General features: G+C 40.2%; 1 protein-coding gene across 3 annotated transcripts; it reads left to right on the forward strand.

Annotated features, from left to right (window-relative positions):
• Positions 1 to 2,663: 2,663 nt before the first annotated feature.
• Positions 2,664 to 22,450, forward strand: LOC127431121 (fermitin family homolog 3-like). 3 transcript variants are annotated; one of them, XM_051681395.1, is made up of 15 exons: positions 2,664 to 2,847; positions 3,844 to 3,968; positions 6,310 to 6,543; positions 8,226 to 8,342; positions 8,631 to 8,799; positions 8,935 to 9,037; positions 11,397 to 11,504; positions 11,620 to 11,748; positions 13,139 to 13,185; positions 17,755 to 17,879; positions 17,959 to 18,065; positions 19,364 to 19,579; positions 19,697 to 19,821; positions 21,204 to 21,345; positions 21,478 to 22,450. In XM_051681395.1, exons 2-15 carry the CDS (start codon positions 3,845 to 3,847, stop codon positions 21,655 to 21,657), a joined length of 1,926 nt encoding a protein of 641 aa, XP_051537355.1. In that variant the 5' UTR covers positions 2,664 to 2,847; position 3,844; the 3' UTR covers positions 21,658 to 22,450. The 3 variants fall into 3 exon arrangements, with proteins under 3 accessions (XP_051537355.1, XP_051537360.1, XP_051537367.1); XM_051681400.1 differs by lacking the exon at positions 2,664 to 2,847 and adding an exon at positions 2,848 to 2,915; XM_051681407.1 differs by lacking the exon at positions 2,664 to 2,847 and adding an exon at positions 2,963 to 3,109.
• The last annotated feature ends 405 nt before the right edge of the window (positions 22,451 to 22,855 follow it).

Here is a 22,855-nt window from a genome sequence, read left to right on the forward strand (position 1 = left end):
CATAATGTAAATGCAAATAACATTTTCTTATGCTGTTATAAGGACTTAGAGAAAGTGGTTTAACCCGGAAAATGTGGCTAATGTGGTCACGCAAACACATAAGAGTGGTTCTTACAGGTTTTTGAAGAGTGCGCATGTGCGTGGAACAGAATGGAGAACAAACATCACAGGGTGGAGCCCAACAAGTCAACACAGCAGAAAGAATTTAACATTTCTGGGAGTACAGTGGGAAAAGGGAAATTCACACACACTATAAAACAATTCCAATTTATACACTTCAATTTAAAATATCAACTACTGCCCCTCACATCCGCATATATGCGCTCAAGTACATTGGTAGAATCCCAGAGTTTGATGGATGAGGGAAACCCCACTATTGCAGCGCAATTCCGCAGGTTGTGATGGAAAGTTAAGGAAACAAAAACAGCAACAACTCTGCAATATCTGGAATTAAAGCAATAAAATAGCAAAATCGTCTTCAGGTGCCATGTTACAAAAGTGTTGGAAATTACAGTGTTGTGAAAAAGCTGCTTTGACCAAGCCGTATGAACAGGGTGGCCTTACAAAAATGCGGTCACTACGTTTGATTGCTCATATAGGCGTAAAGGCGTTTGCACGATTTTTGGCGTACTTCTACGACTTTTTGTAAACAACAAAATTACGTCACTGTGACGTCATCTTGAGCAACAAATTGCTACAAATAAATAAATAAGTAAATAATTTAGCTAAGTTTTTAATGACATCATTCAAAGGCAATAGTTTTCCATTACTGATGTCGTTGTAGAAATTCAGTATTCACAGTCTGCTGTGATTGATTTAATCCACGAGTTCAATTGTACAATAACAGTGCGGTTACTAAGATTAAGCAAGTATTTGGCTGGTCATTTGTTCCTAGCATGGCCATCCCCATGAGGGGACCCTCTTATGTTATGTTAAACAGTTTTTTAAGGTTACCGATATGAGTCTTCAAAATATTTGCATGCTGCATTATCATTTACATGCTACTTTCAAGCATTTTTGTCTGAATATACAGCTACTTTTGAATGGCCGAATGGAGAAAAATGCTTTTTGAGTCCAGATTGTGCATTTACGGTATCCACCAGCAGGCGCTAACTAGACAGTGCATGCTAACCAGCCAAACCTTGACCCCTTTGATACGTGGTGGTCTTCAGTGCTGGGTAGTAACAGATTACATGTAATATGGATTATGCAATCTGATTACAAAAAATCTGATTATAGTTACTTTTGTGGATTACATATTAATCAGGCAACTGCAGTAAATTGTTCTTCTTTTTAAATATTAAAATTTTTTTAATTCTAAAACAACCTACATTTTATATACAGTACATTCTGTAATGCTGGCCGATTCCAAACAACTTGATTTTGGCCAAGGGTGTAACACTTACTGACTGTTTTGTGGGGATCTTGCTCTCTTCAGTTGGAGATAAGACACACTTGCCGGTTCAGAGTGGTGGAGGGGTAACGGTAGGGGGAAGTAGGTTGTGGAATTGCATACACAGACCTGATACGAGCTAATAATTACATTGAAGATGGAGCGATAATCCACACATACTGTAAATACCGAAATTATTGCATTAGTGGGGTAAAGTCTGCTTTTGTACTTTGCTTTATAAAATTGTACATGAATGTGCTTTTGCTTTTGTGACATCTTTTAAATTCACAAATATAACTGGTCTGATCTGTTACCACACATAGATAGTGTTTGTACTGCCAAAATTGCCAGAGTAAGACAATTTTAAATACTGATCTGTTTCTCACACACACCTATCAAATCGCTTCTTAAGATATGGATTTAACCACTGGAGTCGTATGGATTACTATTTATGCTGCCTTTATATGCTTTTCATTTATATGAGAGAAGTTTTATTTTTGGGTGAACTATCCCTTTAAAGCAATTAGATTAAATTAATTTAAAAATGTAATCCAATAAATTATGTTGCTAAATACAATTTTAGTCATGTAATTTGTAATCAGTACTAGAGTACAATTCAGAAGTAATCTACCCAGCACTAGTGGTCTTATACTGACACCTGTTGGCATGGATGCATGAAGGTTTTATTACTCAATTGAATTGAAAGACAAAGATGGCCCTGTCTCAACATGGCGGCCATGAAGAAGGGCAACCCACCTTAGTTAGAAAAAAACAGTGTTGTCTAGGTCACTGATATGACTGGTGTCTCATTTGAGTTCACATAATTTTAAAGTGTTATTGTTTCTTTAGATGTAAAACCTAAAGAAAGGTTTAGGTGTAAAACCTAAAGAAAGGTGTAAATGACAGTGATACAAAATCCACCCAGCAGAGAGCACTGTATACTTACCTGTATACTAGAAATTTGAAACAGATAGATATGTTGCAGTTTACTGCAGTAATCTTGAGTAAAATCTAATTTATTAAGATGTATTGAGCTAGCAGCCACAGAAGTCTGCAAGATCTCATTGACAACCATGTGATGAGCAAAATTAACAATATTTTGTTAAATTCTGACACATTTCTATCAATATGAATAAAGTATGTACAAAAGGGAGATATAAATCTGTATCAGTATGCATGGTTTTGTTTTCGGTTTAGGGGAGCATCACTGATCTCCATCACAGGAAGAGGAAGAGAAACCTATTTATGGTCAGCTGGACACTTAAGGAATCAGTTTAAAAAACAGAACAGCCATTCTCTCTCAGCTACGGAGCAAAACCTCAATGGGGAAAGAAAGAAAGAGGCAAGAGGAAGTGACAACACATGTCTCACAAGTTTTTGAGATAGAAAGTGCCAGAAACCAAGGGCGTAGCCTGTAAATCGCTTGACGGATTTTGGAACCACAACCATAGAAGGTAAGAAATGCAGAAAAAAGTGAAAGAAAGTTGAAAGGAAGGGTGGGATGCTCAGTGTGATGGTCGAGGTGAGCATTAAAAGGAGGGTTGGGTGTGTATGGGCCTTCAGGCCTAGTGAGGATACCGTGGACAGACTCTTTGTCTGATTCACCTGTTGATTTTTTAAATTCATTATTGATTAATATCACAAATGAAGAGGATTTTTAATTTATCTGTGGCTTACTTGTAAGATTTTTTTTTTTTTTTTTCAGCTCTTTCCAGTGTGAGTATATTGAAATAATGCAAAGGGCATTGATCGAATTACTACTTGCACAGCATGTTTCTTTAACTGTTTATCACTATTTATAAGTTAGTGAGAGATTAATTATTTTGAAAATCATATCTATCTGTCTATCTATCATCTGTCTATTCACAGTATACAAAGCCTACAACTTCTAAACTTCTATAAAGCTTTTTAAATTTGTTTAAACTTTCATGAACAAATGTTTTGTCTTGACAAACTTTCCTTGTCTAGTTTTGGATCATTTTGCTATATTTATGCAATGTTTAATGACCTCATATTATTATAATTGAAAGACTACATTTTTTATTTTTTTATTTTTTATTTGATTAAATTGTCTATCAGAAGGACTATTTATGTAAGTTAACTACACAAAGCAAAAGAAGTGATACACACACACACACACACACACACACACACACACAAAGTAGGCCTACTTAAAATATACACTTAACCATATAAATGCATTTTAACCTAAAAAAACAAACAAAAACAAACACGGGCATTTTCAGAGACTTAATAATAATAAATTCTTGACAAAAGCAATAGTTTTAAATTGCACTCCTTTCTTACTGTATGTTTGATTCTCCTCTGGAGTTCATACTCTGAACTCTGAATGTAAGTTAAGTCGATAAAATGGCTATAGAGCTATAGAAAAAGGGAATTAGTTGAGATTGTGGAAATATGACATTCTTTGTCATCTCTATTCAAAACAGAATGGCAGCGTGGGACCTGTCAATCACTGTAGAGGAACTGGGACCAGAGGCCCCGCCTCTTAAAATCAGTGTCACCTCAGATCTGCATATTGGCGGAGTCATCCTCAAAGTTGTGGAAAAGTCACGTGAGTTTCTGATGCTTGACTGTGATTTTAATTTTGTTTATTTATTTATTTATTCACGCTGACTTTAATAGCGTTAGTACTATCACTGTTCTCAGTACAGTTAAAAGGATAGTTCACCCAATAACGAAAAATCTTTATTTACTTACCTTCAGCAGGACATATAAAGCAGAATGTCCAAGGTGCTTTTTTTCAATACAATGTAAGTTAATTTGTTAATTTTTAATAATAAATAAATAAACAAAACAACAAAGTATCATAATGGCTGTCCATACAGCTTATATACAATATTGTCCGCACATTCAAATCTGGCAAATTCACATTACTTTATGCATTTGGCCAGAGCCTACATACAGTGCATTCAAGATTTGGGTTGCCAACTTTCCCTCATTAGAAGGGACGTCACATGTTTTGTACAATAGATTGTCCCGTATGTTAGCGGTGAACTCCCGGTCGGACGGTGAAACGCAACAAAAACATCCCGTATTGAAGGCATCATGTCCCGCACTGAAGCCTTAAAAAATGCTCAAGCGTCCCACGTGGTGAAAAGTTGGCAACACTCTTTAATAGGGGTGGGAGAAAAAAATGTTGATGCTATTTGCACCCTGATTATAATAATGATAGATGCTGTTTGCACCCTGGTGCACACAGGTGCAGATACTATTTACACATCTAATTAAATACTAACAGTATAGGGGCATCACTGCAGCGTGTTTATTGTGTTTATTTAGAGTCCCACAGACACCCTACACCAACCCCTACCCCTAAACCTAACCCTAACCTCCCCTTACAAAAATTAACAATGATTTTACTACAGTAACCATAGTATCACCATGGTAATTTGTAGTAAAATCATAGTAACCACAAAATGAAACATGGTTACTAAATAAACACCATATTACTGAAGTAATATCATTGTTAATTGCATCAAATCTATGTTTCCACCAAAAAACATGGTTACTACAATATTACTGTAGTAAAACTACAGTTATATTCACTTTTATGCATTATTATAAATAGAATTAAAGAAAATATTAAGAGAGTAGACAGAAAAAAGAAGGGGAAAAAGAGTGCGACAAACGCGGAATCGAACCCAAATCGAAAAGCAACAGTCTCACCAGCGTTACATCCAACGCTACTGAAGCAACACTCATAATGCAGTTTGTCGTAAATTTCTTTGTTTCCAAAAGACTATTGGGGTGTGAACAGCTGTGCTGTGTGGCAGATGTTATTTACACCTGGGTGCAAATAGACACTCTGGAGAAAAAATCGATTCTTTGATGCATCGCGATTCTTTCTCCAACGATTCTGAATCGATTCTCAAAAATTCAGAATTGATTCTGTCAAATTTAAACCACAGCAATGTGGTGCTTATATGCATGCATGCCAGAGACAAAGTGAGATGCTAGAAAAAAATGGTCAGATGATACATGATGAAACAATACAGCATAGATCAAACTATTGATCTCTTAAATGTGCGTAATTAACAAAAAAAAAAAAAAAAAAAAAAAGTAGGCCTATATGAATTATGTGTTCATTTGTAGGGTCTCTTCACACCAAAGTTTGCTTCCACTTTTCGTGTGATCGCTAGGGAATGCTTGCACAAAGGCAGTCCTATACTACATTTTGGCTCATCTGATTGGCTTTGGAGAAATGAGAAATGAGAGAGTTTGTTCCTGCACATAGCCGTAGCTTGCAAGATTCATTATAATATTTAAATAGCAACGTTCGGTCTACCTGCGAGATATGTACCTGAAGAAGTCTGGCTGTATATTTAAATATAATTATTTTTGCGATCTATGTGTGAGATGTATGTTCTCTTACATTGGGTCTGGGTCATGTTTATTTCTTCTCTAAATATTTATAAATATATTTTTTGCTATTATATGTGCGCTTTGTATTTCAGAGGTTTATAACTAAATTTGTAATGTCTTATTGTCAGTGTTTTGCTTGGAATTATTAAATAAAAACAAAAATTCATGAGTGAGTGTTCATCAAAGTGTTCCTTTACACTATCAATGTCATGACTTTTTCTAATAATAATATGTCACATTTAATGTATATGAAAAACATAATAAAAATGCATCATCTGATTGAAGTCTTGAAGTCTGTCCCAAATGCACACTTTAATTACTCATGCACCCTAATGGCCTTGTTGACTAGCACCCCATCACTCTGCACTCACTTACGTCACCAAAGTCTGGGTGTAGGGTGCCATTTAGGACAGGGCCTGGCTGTGCCATTTTAGAAAGAAAATCACATGGGTTTAGAATACCATGAGGATGAATAAATCATGACAGAACTGTAATTTTTAGGTGAACTTTCGCTATTTTCTTTTGTGTAGAATTAAAGAAGGATTGGTCCGATCATGCTCTGTGGTGGGAACAGAAGCAGCAGTGGTTGTTGAAGCCGTCCTGGACGCTGGATAAATGTGGGATTCATGCAGATGCCCGACTCTGCCTCACGCCCCAGCACAAGCCCCTGCGGCTGGGTTTGCCCAATGGCACCACGCTACGGCTGAGAGCCTGCTTCTCCAGCCCTGTGTTCCGTACTGTCATGGGCATCTGCAAACTTCTGAGTGAGTGATGAGAATGGTAGACAAGACTATTTATTTGTATAAGGCCAGAAACATGCTTTATGCAAGTAAACAGTCTCAGACATGAATACATTGCAAGTAATGTGTTTTTGTAGCAGTAACAAACCTCAGTACTCAAGGGGGATATAGAGTTGCCTTCAAATGTCTGTGCCATAAAAGACCCCATGAAATCAAAATTAGAGTTTTGTGGCTTTTAGTCCATGACTGTTAGTTTTAAGGCCATCTTTATGATAGTGTACTTCTTAAAGTTGACCAAAAATTTCTTTAAGCAGATACACACATTTAAAATCTTTCTTACAGGAAAATGGACCAAAAATTTTGATGACTTATTTTGCACTCTTGGGCAATTTTTTGTCCTATCAGGTACTCTCTAGAATGAGAACATTTCCTTCCTCTCAAACCATCTGTCACTGATTAGCAATAGCATGTAGCAAATATGGTTCATAGCTGTGACGAAAACTAAAGACTTTTGGCTAAATAAATAAAAAAATAAAAAAGGACAATATGGACTGCAGCAGCTTCCTGTTTCAGTAGGAAATACATCAACACAGGAAATAAAACTGAGCTTGTCAAGCTATTTTATGGGGTCTTAGAACCGGATATGTTATTATTCAGATGGCTAGCTATAAACATATCAACAGTTTTACTTTAACTTTAACTAACTTGCTCAGATTATCTTCAAACTGTTTCTCCGCCAAGACATTGGCTGTTTCTCAATGTGCGTTCTTCCACTGCCGAAGTACGATTCCAATCCTCAAGAACACAAGTACCGAGAACGTAGGAAATTACCCGGATGTGTCCTTGAAATCAAGAACTCGGTAGCAGATGAAGGACATTTATCATTTTGTTTTTTCCTCAAGAGTTTCCCGCTGTAAGCTCGTGAAAGTCTGACAGCTCGTGAGAGTCTTTATACTCCGTCAACATTTGTTGTTTTTTTGGGCATAATGTTAATACAGGAATAAACAGAGAAAACAAGTGTTCAAGGACTTTTTTTACAAACCTCACTGGTGTGATGATATTAAGGCTGTCATTGGTGTGATGATATTAAGGCTGTCACCGGTGTGAATGCCAGTAGTTCTCTCACTGGTTTCAAATGAGCTGTGATGGTTAATTGCGCAACAGGATGATCTCAGCACATCTCAAAGCTCGCAATAGATGCGTTCTGCGTCCTCCTGTCCTTCTGAGTTCGTTCTTCCAAGATAGCTTGGTAAGAATGGTCTTCATAAGAACGCAAGTTCATTCTTTGCGTTCTGAGAATTGAGAAACACCCTGTAGTTGACCTGAATGGGAAAAGTAACCATAGAAGAACTCTGTTTATACTAATTCTTGCTATAGCACCTCATGTGGTGGTGCTGAGAATGCAACACATACTTTGGTTGTTATGAATTGTGACACATACTCGCGTGGAGTTTGTTTTGCACCCAAATCACTATGGAGACAGTCCAATGATGACACAAAGATGATATGGAATCATTTTAACTTCAGGAATGGTCAGCGTCAGGCTTTGGATCCATGGCAGCTTTTCTAAACCATAGGAAAACATGTTTTGACTTTTTTTCAAACAGTTTTTTAAAAATTCAGATGACTAAATGGACATACTTCAATGTGTGAAAATGAATGCACGTTACACTTGGATTTGACTGATTTTGATATCTTTCCTTTAGATATTCGCCATCCAGAGGAACTATCCCTCCTTTGGCCAGTGGAAGCGAAGAAGAAAAAGAAAGATAAAGGTGTTGAGGAAGAGGTGTATGACATCACATGCGCACCACTTCCTTCAAGTGAGAAATACCTGCACATTTGTAGTCCAAACCAATACACATCAATTAAAAATATAAACACTTGAGCTCACTCAACTGAACATAGGTGGTATTAAAATACAGTATGCACTTCTGTTTGTCCGTGTATACATTCCTGATAGACTTGTTATAGTGTTAGCACCTGAGATTACTTCAAACAGGTAGATTTCAGATGTATCAATACAGTAAAAGGTCATGTAAAGCAGGTCTACTGTTAAAATGTCACTGTGTGCCACAGTTGTTTATATTTGCTCATTTGTGCCATTACAGGCACAATCCTGAAGCTTGGCAGTGGCATGCCTGCTTTCTTTGCTGAGTCACCTGAATCTGAGGCTGTGTACAAGACGCTGTCCGTCAGTCAGCCTGTACCAGCACCAGAAAACATTGCGAAGATGTACAGGTCGACAACTATAGTGGAGAAAGCACAAGTTAACAGCAGGTAAGCAAATGTACTAATAGCAGTGATGGAAGTGTGCAGTGTATGGGCCACTAAATTCACTTTAGGGTGAAAAAGTGAGGCATTTTTACAACCACATTTTAAATATCTGTCACATTTTTTTCATTTTTGCTCCAGGTGGTTGGACTCGTCCCGTTCACTTCTGAAACAAGGGATCAAAGAAAATGACAAACTCCTTCTGCGCTTCAAATACTACACCTTTCATGACATCATACCACAGGTAGTCATTATTGTGTATTGCTCATAATAGCTGGCCATAGTATTTTGGGTAACACTTTACAGTAAGGTTCCAATCATTAGTTAATGCATTAGACATGAACTAACAATTAAACATATATTATTAATAATATTTGTTAATGTTAGTTAATAAAAATACAGTTGTTTATTGTTAGTTCATGCATTAACTAATGTTAACATATACAACGTTTGATTTTAAAAATGTATTACTATATGTTGAAATTAACCAAGGTTAATAAAATGGTAGAAGTATTGTTAGTTCATGTTAACTAATTTTGTTAAATAATGTTAACAAATGGAACCTTATTGAAAAGTGTTACCGCATTTTGTTATTATTGAGTATTTTAGCTGTATATACTGAATGTTGCCAAAGATTCTCACAAATCAGTGTAAAAATTGTTAATAATAGCCTTAACTATCAATTAGCATCACGCCACATTATTTACAGGCAATATTTTTGTATGTTGTAAAATAAAAAATAAAAAACAAATAATAAAAAAATTTATTATTGTCCCATAACAGAGTTGATTATATATATATATATATACAGTATATTGCCAAAAGTATTCGCTCACCCATCCAAATAATTGAATTCAGGTGTTCCAATCACTTCCATGGCCACAGGTGTATAAAATGAAGCACCTAGGCATGCAGACTGCTTCTACAAACATTTGTGAAAGAATGGGCCGCTCTCAGGAGCTCAGTGAATTCCAGCGTGGTACTGTGATAGGATGCCACCTGTGCAACAAGTCCAGTCGTGAAATTTCCTCTCTACAAAATATTCCACAGTCAACTGTCAGTGGTATTATAACAAAGTGGAAGCGATTGGGAATGACAGCAACTCCAAGGCCACGTAAAATGACAGAGCGGGGTCAGTGGATGCTGAGGCGCATAGTGCGCAGAGGTCGTCAACTTTCTGCAGAGTCAATCGCTACAGACCTCCAAAGTTCATGTGGCCTTCAGATTAGCTCAAGAACAGTGTTTAGAGAGCTTCATGGAATGGGTTACCATGGCCGAGCAGCTGCATCCAAGCCATACATCACCAAGTGAAATGCAAAGCGTCAGATGCAGTGGTGTAAAGCATGCCGCCACTGGACTCTAGAGCAGTGGAGACGCGTTCTCTGGAGTGATGAATCACGCTTCTCCATCTGGCAATCTGATGGACGAGTCTGGGTTTGGTGGTTGCCAGGAGAACGGTACTTGTCTGACTGCATTGTGCCAACTGTGAAGTTTGGTGGAGGGGGGATTATGGTGTGGGGTTGTTTTTCAGGAGCTGGGCTTGGCCCCTTAGTTCCAGTGAAAGGAACTCTGAATGCTTCAGCATACCAAGAGATTTTGGACAATTCCATGCTCCCAACTTTGTGGGAACAGTTTGGGGATGGCCCCTTCCTGTTCCAACATGACTGCGCACCAGTGCACAAAGCAAGGTCCATAAAGACATGGATGAGCGAGTTTGGTGTGGAAGAACTTGACTGGCCTGCACAGAGTCCTGACCTCAACCCGATAGAGCACCTTTGGGATGAATTAGAGCGAAGACTGCGAGCCAGGCCTTCTCGTCCAACATCAGTGTCTGACCTCACAAATGCACTTCTGGAAGAATGGTCAAACATTCCCATAAACACACTCCTAAACCTTGTGGAAAGCCTTCCCAGAAGAGTTGAAGCTGTTATAGCTGCAAAGGGTGGGCCGACGTCATATTAAACCCTATGGATTAAGAATGGGATGTCACTTAAGTTCATATGAGTCTAAAGGCAGATGAGCGAATACTTTTGGCAATATAGTGTATATATATTAGATAAAAAAATAAATACCAATATAGACTATAAAGAATCTTGCTTCTGTATGTGCTCAAAAAGTCTTTGATGATGTCAATCAAATATGATGTAAAAAAGATTTGCAATAAAACATCAGACAATGGGGTTGAAAAGAAAGTTGTTAGAAAACATGCTTTCTCATAAACATAGCATTTCTGCACAAAACATTTTAGAAAGTACTTCACAGACAGAGAAAGCATGATATTTTAATTTCAATAAAAGCAAAATTAAGGTACAATTCAATGTACATTACCATAATCCATTACAATGTAATGGTGATGAATGGAGACATGCACGTTGGCTGATATTTCACCCAAAAAAATGGCAAATCAAACTGTTTTATTCTAAAATTTATTTTGCATTACACACAATAGAGTTAAAACTATCAAATAATGTGACTTTCACTATCTGTCATTTTTTCCCCTCTGTTAATCATATCAGCAGACCATATACGTAGATGTCGGTCCTTTGGTCTTTTTTCTCCTTATAAAAATACATGAAAGAGAAACATGTGTATCTCTCCATCAGAGTGACGCGGTGCGTCTGACACAGCTGTACGAGCAGGCGAGATGGGCCATTCTGCTGGAGGAGATTGAATGCACAGAGGAGGAGATGATGGTCTTTGCTGCTTTACAGGTAAAGTGATGGAGAGCAGTTACCTGCTTCTCATACACATGAACAATAATCTAATCACAACTGGGCTGAATGTATGAATGGTTCTGTATGATCTTTGTGTGTGTGATCACACCAGTACCACATTGGGAAAGTGTCGCTGACGGAGCAGTTTGTGGATTCATGTCCTGCTATGGAAGATTTAGATTTGGCTCTTCAGTGTCTGGAGGTGAAGATGGATGGAGAGAGCAGTGCTGATGACATGCTGGTTAGTTTCAAAGCACAAACATGTTCTTTACTTTAACAAATATTCACATGATAAATGATTAGAGCATCAAGCTAATCACAAACCAATCACATGCTTTCATATTATATTCCTGCAAAACAGTCTTTGTTTTTGCTGGTTTCTTCCAATGTAAATATCTTGACTTCAGAACTAGGGCTTTGAAATCAGCATAAAAAAACACTGTTTGAGAAAACACATTTGTTTTGGATTTTTCACTCAAAAACTTATAATTACAGAGATATAGCCCTTGTGACAATATACCCATGCAACAATAAGCCCTGGTCTACCCTATGCATTAGAAATTAATGAGTTCATATTTTTTGCTGCTAACATTATTCATTTTGCTTGATTTTCATGCTGACTTAAGGCCCTTATATACTTCCGGAGAAGTTCTTCTTCGTTCTTCATTCAGGGGTAAAAATATGTTCGAACAGCCGAGCAATGGTATACTGTTTGTGAACATTCAGACACCCACCACAAACCTTCACTAATGTGACATTAAAATGTGTTATCAATGACTTTATGCCTCATTCTATAATTAGAATTCATATGAGGTCAGTAAAAGAAGCTGTTTTAACCACTCAATGATGATTTAAAGTAACATATATGCAGCAGATAATGTGTAATTTGTCTTGTTTACATTCTGAATTACTGGAGCTATTGAGCTAACACGCTATATGCGGCCAACATATGTGCCGATTGCACTCTGTTATTGTAATTTATGATGACAATGATACTACTGCAAAGATCGATGTATAAAAGAGTGTTAATGTGCAGAACACAGACAAAAAAAAATTATGATAAGACCGGCATATCTTACTATGGGCAGATGTGTGATTGGCTTTCACTGCAGATAGCACATAAGTGAATGGGCACTTAAGAGTATTTGAGTAGATTTCATTCCTCTTGAGATTAATAAAAAAATAAATAAAAAAAATGTCAATGATCAATCAATGACATGGTCTTGGAAAATGTCTCTACGTGAACGATCGTACAGATGTAGGTAAATTTGCACCAGCTCGCTAATAAATCTGCACGCTGTTGACTGATCTTGACTGACTAAACAACGTAAACAAAGTAGGTGAAGCTTCAGATCATACCTATCGATGATGTGGACCAATGGTAGTAAGGTGTTTAGCAGCCTGTTAGTTTTCCTAAAAGTTTGCCTAAGCGAGCTGTTACAAACCACCAAAACAAACTAAAAAACACCAGATTTTTTGGCCCAATTTTGTTCTAAATGACGTCACATCTGTTCGTTCTTCAATTTTGTATGAAGTATATCAGGGCCTTTGCATATGCCAACTTTCAGTTACACATAAGGGTCATCTAAAATTAACTGTCAACCTCTGTAACATTTAATGTGTGTACACAGCAAACAATGACAGCACCAGAACTACACGACTACCTGAAAATATTCAGGTAAGATACAAACTCCAACCCCCGTCATATACACTGTGACAAGGTCTCTGACTTTCTTCTCAAGGAGGAAGCAAGGGCCGGGTAAATGTTCAACACACCCACATCACCACATACCCCCATCATCGACTCAGGCCGGGGAGCCATCTGGCCTGTGAATTAATCCCCCCCCCCCCCAATTCTAGAAAAGAAATCTGCCACAGCCATCTGTGCCCCCGGTCTGTGGACCACCTCAAACTTAAAAGGCTGGAGAGCTAGATATCAACGGGTGATCCATGCGTTGGCATCCTTGCGATGGGCGTGGTCTGAACAGAGGGTGAAAGCATGGCCCAACAGATAGTACCGGACGGTGAGGACCGCCCACTTGATGGCCAAACAATCCTTCTCTATCGTGCTTAGTCTCCCTCAGTGAAAGTTTGTGACTAATGTACAGCACAGGGCGCTCCTCCCCCTCCACCATCTGGAACAGTACCACTTCCAACCCCCTGTCCGGTGTGTCTGTCTGCAAGATAAAAGGGAGAGAGAAGTTAGGATAGTGCAATAACGGGCCACTGCAAAGTGCAGTTTTCACCCGCATGAATGCATGTTGACATGGCTCTATCCACTGGACTGGATCTAGTGCCCCCTTTTTAGTCAAATCTGTCAGCAGGCTGGTGATAGTCGAATAACTAGGCACAAACCTGCGATAATAGCCAAACAGCCCCAGGAACTGTCTCACCTCCTTTTTTGGTCTTAGGTCTCAGGCAGGCTGCAATCGCTGCGGTTTTATCAATTTGGGGCTGCACCTGCCCGTGACCCAAGTGGAAGCCCAGATACCGTACTTCCACCCTCCCAATTGCACACTTTTTTGGGTTTGTTGTGAGTCCCGCCCATCTCAATGACCTCAGGACAGCCCTCAGATGCTGCAAGTGCTGCTGCCAATCATTACCGTAAATAATTTTGTCATCCAGATAGGCAGCGGCGTAAGCAGCGTGTGGTCAGAGAATTCGGTCTATGAGCCGCTGAAACGTAGCCAGGGCCCAATACAAACTGAACGGAAGCGTCATGAATTGGTGTAATCTGAGTGGTGTGTAAAATGCCGTCTTTTCACGAGACATGTGTGTTAAGGGAATCTACCAATATCCCTTTGTTAAATCCAGTGTTGAATAAAAGTGAACGGTGCCTAACTGATCGAGCAGCTCATCAATCTGAGGCATGGGGTATGCAGCAAATTTAGATACCACATTGACTTCCATACAGAACTGGACCGCACCATCACTCTTAGGAACCAAAACCACCAGCTGGCCCAGTCACTGTGGGATTCTTCTATTACCCCCATATCCATCATGGCCTTTAATTTTTCCCATACCTCTTTTTTTGTGCTCGGGTAATTGGTAGGGACAAATACGTACCACTACTCCTGGGGTCGTTTCGATATGGTGCTCTATGAGATTCGTACGACCAGAAAGAGGCGAAAACACGTCAGAGAATTCTCCTTGCAACCTGGCAACCTCCGTGATTTGGGATTTTGAGAGGTGGTCTCCACAAGTGACCGGGATGATTTGATTGATGACTTTTAAGTTCAACTCCGGTCCGAGCTCCTCCCTCTCTGGAACCACCGGAACCAAAGTCACAGGGACCACCTATTCATTCATTTCACCTTATAATCAATTTCCCCAACTCACCATGTGACCTCAAAGGGTCCTTGCCACTTGGCGAGTAATTTAGAGCTCGATGTGGGGAGCAATACAAGGACTTTATCTCCCGATGTAAATTCCCGTAGTCGAGTACCCCATTATACAGCCGGCTTTGACATTCTTGAGCCTGGAGCAAATTCTCCAGTGTTAATTGCCCCAATGTGTGGAGTTTTGCTCTCAGGTCAAGAATGTATTGAATTTCATTTTTGCTGTTTGAAGGTCCATCCTCCCAATTTTCCCGTAGGACATCGAGCACGCCGAGCAGTTGATGCCCATACAATAATTAAAATGGTGACAACCACATGGAGGCTTGCGGGACCTTTCGAACTGTAAATATTAGGGGCTCGAGCCACTTGTCCCAATTTCGAGCATCTTCTTGCATGAACTTATGAATCATGTTTGACCAAGCCATCCGTTTGGGCATGGTAAATGCTGGTCCGAATCGATTTAATCCCCAATAATTCATACAGTTTGTGTAGTGAGGATTTCTTTCTGAATCCCCACTCGGGAAGTAATTCTGAAGAGTGCCTCCGCAACACTTTAACTGACAAATGTTGCACAGAGGCACAGCTTCAAAATATCACATTGCATAGTCCACCAGAACCAACACAAAGTGATGCCCACGTGCCGTCCGTTCTAATGGCCCGACGAGGTCCATACCAATTCTTTTGAAGGTGACCTCAATCAATGGATGGGGGCACAATGGCACTCTTGAGGTGGCCGGCAGATTCACCAGTTCATATTCACGGCATGCCGCACGCCATCTGCGAACATCTCTGCGAATGCACGGCAAATAGAAACGGGCCATTAGATGGTTTAGCGTCTTTTCCTGCCCTAAGTGACCTGCCATCGGATGAGCTGTCTGGAATAACATTTCCCGATGGCTCTGCAGTATTAACAATTGGGTTGTATCCTCCTTTGTCTGAATGTCCTGCGTCACTTGATACAACCTATCCTTGATAATTGAAAAATACGGAAATGCGAGTGTAATGTCTGGCTGGAGGCATTGACCATCACTTTCACTTGATCAAAGGCGTGCTGAAGGGTCACTAGAGGGAAATCCCCTACAGGGAATCCTCTTAGGGCTGGGGAAGCCAAGAATTCCCCCTCCCTTGCATCCTCCTGATGTGGAGCTTACATAGACGGCCCTGGCACCGCCTCTCCAGCCAGTGAATCACACACCACACACCGATACATTTTGTTGCAGGACCCATCCTTACACATTCCCCTTAATAAAATAGTAAATGTCAGCCAATTCATACCCAGTATTAGTGGATGGGAGAGGCGGGGGCAAACTGCAGCCTCGACACTATGCTTTTGTCCCCGAAATTGTAATTTACAGGGTAAACTACAGGATAGTTTTGAATATCCCTGTGCCCACACCTTACCTTCACCCGCTGGCTTGTATCCAAAGCCTCAGATTGAACCAAGCTTTGGTGAATGGAGGTTTGATTACAACCTGAATCCACCAAGGCTTGATATGTACCCCCCTTAAAACTCACAGGTATCCGGTACACTCCTGCTTGATTGGGGTGGCCTGTGGCACGTCGGACACCTGGACCAATGTCTCCACCTCCATCACGAGCATTGGTCCTGGAAATGTCCAGGTTCCCCACTGCTCCAGTAGACCAGCCCAGACTTCACGCTTCATGCCTTCACTAGCCTGTGTGGGAGAGCAGAGAGGGTTGGGGAAAACCAGTGGGTTGAACGGCCCACAGGACCAGGGAACCAGTTTTGGGGTAGGAATTCCCTGTTTACGGGGAACAGGAACAGGAAGAGGGGAAGAAGAGGGGGAGGGAGGAGAGAAAGAAGGAGAGGGAGAGAGAGAGAGAGGAGAAGAGGGCTCTCCAGCACACAAGTATGTCACCATATGGTCCTCAGCCAGCTGGATCACCTCATCCAGCGACACCGGGCGGTGGCACTGGACCCATTCTGGCATCCCTTTCGGTAGTCAGTCAGTCAGGTCAACTACGCAGCGGCATCGTGTTATGCTGCCAGCAGCCCCACCAGCAGAACCTGCTCTGCGCAGCAGCTGACCCGTTGCAAGAAGGCATACCTCAAGTCCTGATACCCCAGGAGGTTGGTGACGGGTAGTTGCAGGGCCGCCAGCCACGCATTTCCTAACAACTGCGGCAGCAGATGGACCACCCACTGGGACTCTGGCCATCCCGCTGCTTCCACTGCATGCTCAAACATCTCCACAAATGCCTCCGGGTTGTCCTCTGGCCCCAACTTGGCGAGAGTGAAGTGGGTCATGGCGGGGACGGTGGCCAATGTCAAGCCAGTGGAATTCCCCTGGGGTATCAAGCTCTGTAGCACCTGCCAGTCCTCTGGTTGAGCTTAAAGGATAACCTGGAATTGCTGCTCCTATTCCTGGCGCAGCTGAAGCAGAGTTTGATGTTGTGTTTGGTCGATGCTGGCGAGGGTCCTGATCAGATCGGTGAAGGTCGAGGACTCCATGATGGCATAACTTCCTTCAAATTCCCGGGTTTTGGCACCACTGTGACAAGGTCTCTGACTTTCTCAAGGAGGAAGCGAGGGCAAAGTAAATGTTCAACACAAGTCTTTATTTTCACACACTTTTCAGTGTAACATAAATGGGTTTGCTTTTCAGCTTAATAAATGCACACACACACAAGAACTCAGTTTCGTGCGTCGCTCTCCCTCCTCTGGCACTCTGGACTCCCATTGTATCCCTCTCCAGCTCTCACTGTAACACAGAACAGCTGTTAGAGATAATTTCCCACAGGTGTCAATCTTTACCGTTCTTTCTTTCCTGGCCTCGCTCTCCACAGATGTTGCTCGGCCATGCTCACATCACCACATACACACTTAATGTTTGTGGTATTCTGGTTTATGTTATTAATGTTTCTCCTGTGGTTTTATTTTCTCTCAGGCCAAAGAGGCTCACCCTGAAAGGATATAAACAATTCTGGTTTACTTTTAAGGATACAACCCTCTCCTACTACAAGAGTAAAGAGGAGAGCTGTAAAGAGCCGATTCAACAGATTAACCTTAAAGGTGATCTCTCACACATGTATACAAACACATGTATGCACATGACCTGCACAGACACACAATGACTTTCTCATCATCACAGGTTGTGAAGTAGCCCCTGATGTGAGTGTTGCCGAGCAGAAGTTTTGTATCAGGCTGCTGATCCCGGGACCGGAGGGAATGAATGAGGCCTACCTGCGCTGTGAGCAGGTATGTCAATGATCCTCTGTGTAGAACAGCTTGACTGTAGAGCTGCAAACAACAACTATTTTGACAATTGATTCATCATGAGTATTTTTCTGATTTATCGAATACACCGCATCTTTCTCAAATCTCTCCTTTCAAACAATGCGCAAATTTAGTTGCTTATATATTGCTTATTTTCTATGGACCCTTTTCACATGTCAGCGTTCGCGAAGCGGAAGCCGTCATAGTGGTGGTGAATGGGGGACCACAACAAATTACATTTTTGCTTACCTGTTTGCTCCAACAGCAAAATAAAAAATCAGCAATTACGCTTTCACAGCTTTGCAAAAGAAGATAAAAATATATAGCACTGGATAACAGCAGTAAGAAGAGAGAAACAGGCCAAATTTTCTGTCACTTCCTCAACAGCTGTGTCAGATGCCTCATCGCAGCTATGGAAACTGATTTTTTAAAACTTATTCCAGGGTAATATAATACAAAGCACAATGTTGTAAATTTACACTTAATATTTGGAAATTGGAAATATAAAAAAGTTACATTACATTGTTAAAGAAGGCAGAAACGCATCATAACAGGTCTGTGAAAAGGGTCCATTAGGACAAGCTATTTTGCATTATCGTTATTGTGTTACAGAAGCTAGATGCAGCACAAAGAATGGAACAGAAAACAGGTGTATTGTGGTGCGTTTTTAAAAGTTGAACTTTTAACTTGACACGGCCTCTTAAAAACAGAGCACTCATGCGCGAGATGCTGAAAAATGATCTCCGTCTAGTGCATGTATACATAAAAAAACAATAAAAAGAAACAGCGCAGATGGACGCAAAAATGCCTTTGTGGTGAACAGACCCTAGTAAAGAGTGGTTATCTGAGTTACCATAGCCTTTCTGTCAGCTCGAACCAGTCTGACCATTCTCCGTTGACCTCTCTCATCAACAAGGCTTCCACAGAACTGCCGCTCATTTGATGTTTTTTTTGGGGGGGGTTGTCACAATTCTGAGAAAACTTCATGAGACTGTTGTGTGTGAAAATCCCAGGAGATCAGCAGTTACAGAAATACTCAAACCAGCCCATCTGGCACCAACAATCATGCAACAGTCAAAGTCACTGAGATCACATTTTCCCCCCATTCTGATGGGGGGGAAACTCCTAACCCGTATCCGATTTGCTGATAATCGCATGAATAAGTAGGTGTACAGGTGTTCCTAATAAAGTGTTAAGTGAGTGTATTTCAGTCTGTCACTAATCATGTGTGTCACAGTACTATAAAAACCACATAAAAACATCTCTGTCTTATTCTGTAGGAACAGCAGTACAGCCAATGGATGGCAGCATGTCGCTTGGCCTCGAAAGGCAAGACTTTAGTAGACAGCTCATTCTCCAATGAGGTGCAGAGTATCCAATCATTCCTGGCCATGCAGAAAACCTCACCTTGTAATAAAACAGCTCAGACTGATGACAGCATTAATACACACAGTCTTGTCTCTCCACGATACCAGAAGAAGTACAAACCCAAGCAGGTACTGCAGTCTGAATGGTAACTGATCAATTACTGGATTACTACTGTTTAGTTTGACATCTCATCTCTTTGTTTGGTTTTTCTTTATTTTTCTCTCTCTCTCTTTTTCATTGTTCAGCTCACAACGAGGATCCTGGAAGCCTATCAGAATGTAGCTCAGCTCTCATTAACAGATGCTATTCAGAGGTTTCTTCAGATCTGGCAGGCTCTGCCTGATTTTGGGCTCTCCTATATTGTGGTCAGGTGAGTTTAGTAGGCAGACTCAACTTCATGCCATTCAAAACCCATATACTGTTATTTTTCCATGGAATACAAAAGCAGAGACTTTGAGGAATGTTCATGCTGTGCTTGTCCATACAATGACAGTTCAGAGTGACTACATCTGTCCAGCTCCTAAAATGAATAAAAAACACCACAAAAGTGCCATAAAAGTAGTCCATATGCCTATTGGCTAAATTCCAAGTCTTAAGAATCCATAAAATAGCTTTTTTTATTATTTAAATCATTATTCACAGAAGATCTTAACTTCAGTTATCACTATTATTATTGCATAATTACGGTTAGGGACTTGCACAGCTTGGTTACAATCATTTGTGACATGAATGATACCTTGAATGTTGTGGCTTGTGGTAAGCTAACTTTTCAGAATGATCAGAACTACAATTTTTACCTGGTAAAAGAACAATTATCTGAAAAAAATTCCCATAGACTTACATTAAAGGATGGACCCAAACCATATCTGGGGACCAGGATATCATAGAGACTTGGGGGTGGGCCCTTTAAAATTGGGGCAGTAAGCAACCACCTGACAACTACCCAGAACACCCTAGAAATGCCCTAGGAACCACCCAGAACATCTTAGCACCATGGCGACCACTCATAACACAATACTTAAGCTAAATTTTCTTCAGAAAATGTAAAAATGTAGTTTTGTTTGCAGTTACGTTTGGCAAAGAAATCACACACTTGGGGCCTGGGTGGCTCATTGAGTACTGACGCTGACTACCACCCCTGGAGTCACTTGTTTGAATCCAGGGTGTGCTGAGTGACTCCAGCCAGGTCTCCTAAGCAACCAAATTGGCCCGGTTGCTAGGGAGGGTAGAGTTCACATGGTGTAACCTCCTCATGGTCGTGATTAGTGGTTCTTGCTCTCAATGGGGCACGTGGTAAATTGTGCGTGGATTGTGGAGAGTGGGGTGAGCCTCCACATGCGGAGTCTCCGCGGTGTCATGCACAACGAGCCACGTGATAAGATGCGTGGATTGACGGTCTCAGAAGCGGAGGCAACTGAGACTTGTCCTCCGCCACCCGGATTGAAGTGAGCAACCACGCCACCACGAGGACCTGCTAAGTAGTGGGAATTGGGCATTCCAAATTGGGAGAAAATGGGATAATAAAAAAATAAATTAAAAAAAATAAATAAAAAAATCACACACTTTACTTTTAACTGTTTTGAAAACAATATATTTTTTGATTATGTACATCCATGAGTAAAACATTACCATGTCCTGATCATTGATTATTATTGATAGCTATTAAAGTAAGACATTTCATGTACAACTGACTCATTAAAACTGATCAAAAATTATATGTACAAAAAAAAAAATCTGTCCACACGAATGCAGGTTTAAGGGTTGCCGCAAGGATGAGGTGCTTGGCATCGCCAATAATCGTTTAATCCGAATTGACCTGGGTGTGGGAGACGTAGTGAAAACCTGGAGATATAACACCATGAGGCAATGGAATGTCAACTGGGACATCAAACAGGTAATCTGTCTATAGCATTTTCTATCTTAATCTATTTCTCTATACCAATGAGATTTGACACTTTTTGTGTGCAAAAGCTTCTTCAAAGGCCCCATATTGCAAGGTAATAAATCCCTCCCATATCTGTGTCAGGTTGCCATTGAGTTTGATGGGAACATAAATATCGCCTTTAGCTGTGTGACAGCAGATTGTAAGATTGTCCATGAGTACATCGGCGGGTACATCTTCATGTCCACAAGAAGTCGAGACCAGAGTGACACCCTGAATGAAGAGCTGTTCCACAAACTGACAGGAGGCCATGAAGCTTTGTGAGAAGAAAGAAAGTTTGTACACTTATGGACTGCCCCAAAAATTAGATCTGCTAAACAGAGAGAGAGAGAGAGAGAGAGAGAGAGAGAGAGAGAGAGAGAGAGAAAAATGGTAATTAAAGTCTATGTGAAATAGTTGAATGAATGGAATTTTCCTTCCTGTGTTGACGTATTTCTATTGAAGGAGGTTGTGCATTATATTTTGAATGGATTTTCCTTTTTTTATACAGCCAGTAATGTTCAGTCACAGTGCAGCAAAACCATGATTTGCTCCTTGTTATTGCTTCTAAGCATTTTAGTGGACAAAAATGTGTATACTCCCCTACATACAAGATGAACAATATTTTTAGTCCTTTTTTGCCAGAAAAGAAAGACTGTAAATTTTGAATGTGTATATCTGCAAATTAGTTTTTTGTTTTTGTTTATTTTTCAACTTGAATGAGTACACTAGCTTAAAGATGGCATAAAAGCTAACATACATGAACTAAAAGCAGAAAAATCTGGATTTCATGGGGTCTTTAATAACCTAGAAAGTGTCAAAACACATTAAGATATGACCAGCTGACTTTCATGTGCTTCATCTGAAAAACAACACTATTGTGTCTTGTGTCAGGATTGTAAGACTTTTAAATGCTGAGGTTTTTAAATCTGTGATATTCAGCAGTGTGTGGAATGTCTCTTTCTTTCTCTTTAGCTTTAATAGTTCTCATTTTAGGTTATTTTCAGTGTTAACACCAACACAAATACATTTATAATCCCCCCACCCCATCTTGTAGTTATTAAATTTCACTTTCAAACCTTGTAAGGCTTTTTTTTTTTTTTTTTTTTTTTTTTTTAAAGTTTAGTTTCTGGTGCATCCATTATCACTTTATTTGTGCAAAGGCAGACAGACAGACAGAGTAGACAAACAGACAGACAGACAGATAGATAGACAGATCTATCTAGATAGATGACGGACTGACTTAGATTTTGTGGTGCAAAGTAGTGCAGTGCAATTCATGTATAGACTGCATATATCAACCTCAAAGTTCATGCTTTTTTAGTCTAATATAGCATCATTGAAAGACTATAGTGTTAAAAGCAGTGTAGCCCAGGTAGGTTATGATGTTCAAGTTTGCAGCTCAAAGGATACATTGTGATGACATAATTTAGCAGAGGAAACCACAAGTTTCACAAGCATTGTGTACTGCAGTTGCAGAGCT

The sequence above is a fragment of the Myxocyprinus asiaticus genome, chromosome 3 (genome assembly GCF_019703515.2).
Source record: "Myxocyprinus asiaticus isolate MX2 ecotype Aquarium Trade chromosome 3, UBuf_Myxa_2, whole genome shotgun sequence".
NCBI classification, from domain to species: domain Eukaryota; kingdom Metazoa; phylum Chordata; class Actinopteri; order Cypriniformes; family Catostomidae; genus Myxocyprinus; species Myxocyprinus asiaticus.

Excerpts from the sequence above, each read along its gene's own strand:
- LOC127431121 (XM_051681395.1), top strand. The coding sequence starts at position 3,845 with ATGGCAGCGTGGGACCTGTCAATCACTGTAGAGGAACTGGGACCAGAG. Across the intron at positions 8,343-8,630 it reads ATGCGCACCACTTCCTTCAA|GCACAATCCTGAAGCTTGGC; the intron begins GTGAGAAATACC and ends GTGCCATTACAG. Across the intron at positions 13,186-17,754 it reads GACTACCTGAAAATATTCAG|GCCAAAGAGGCTCACCCTGA; the intron begins GTAAGATACAAA and ends ATTTTCTCTCAG.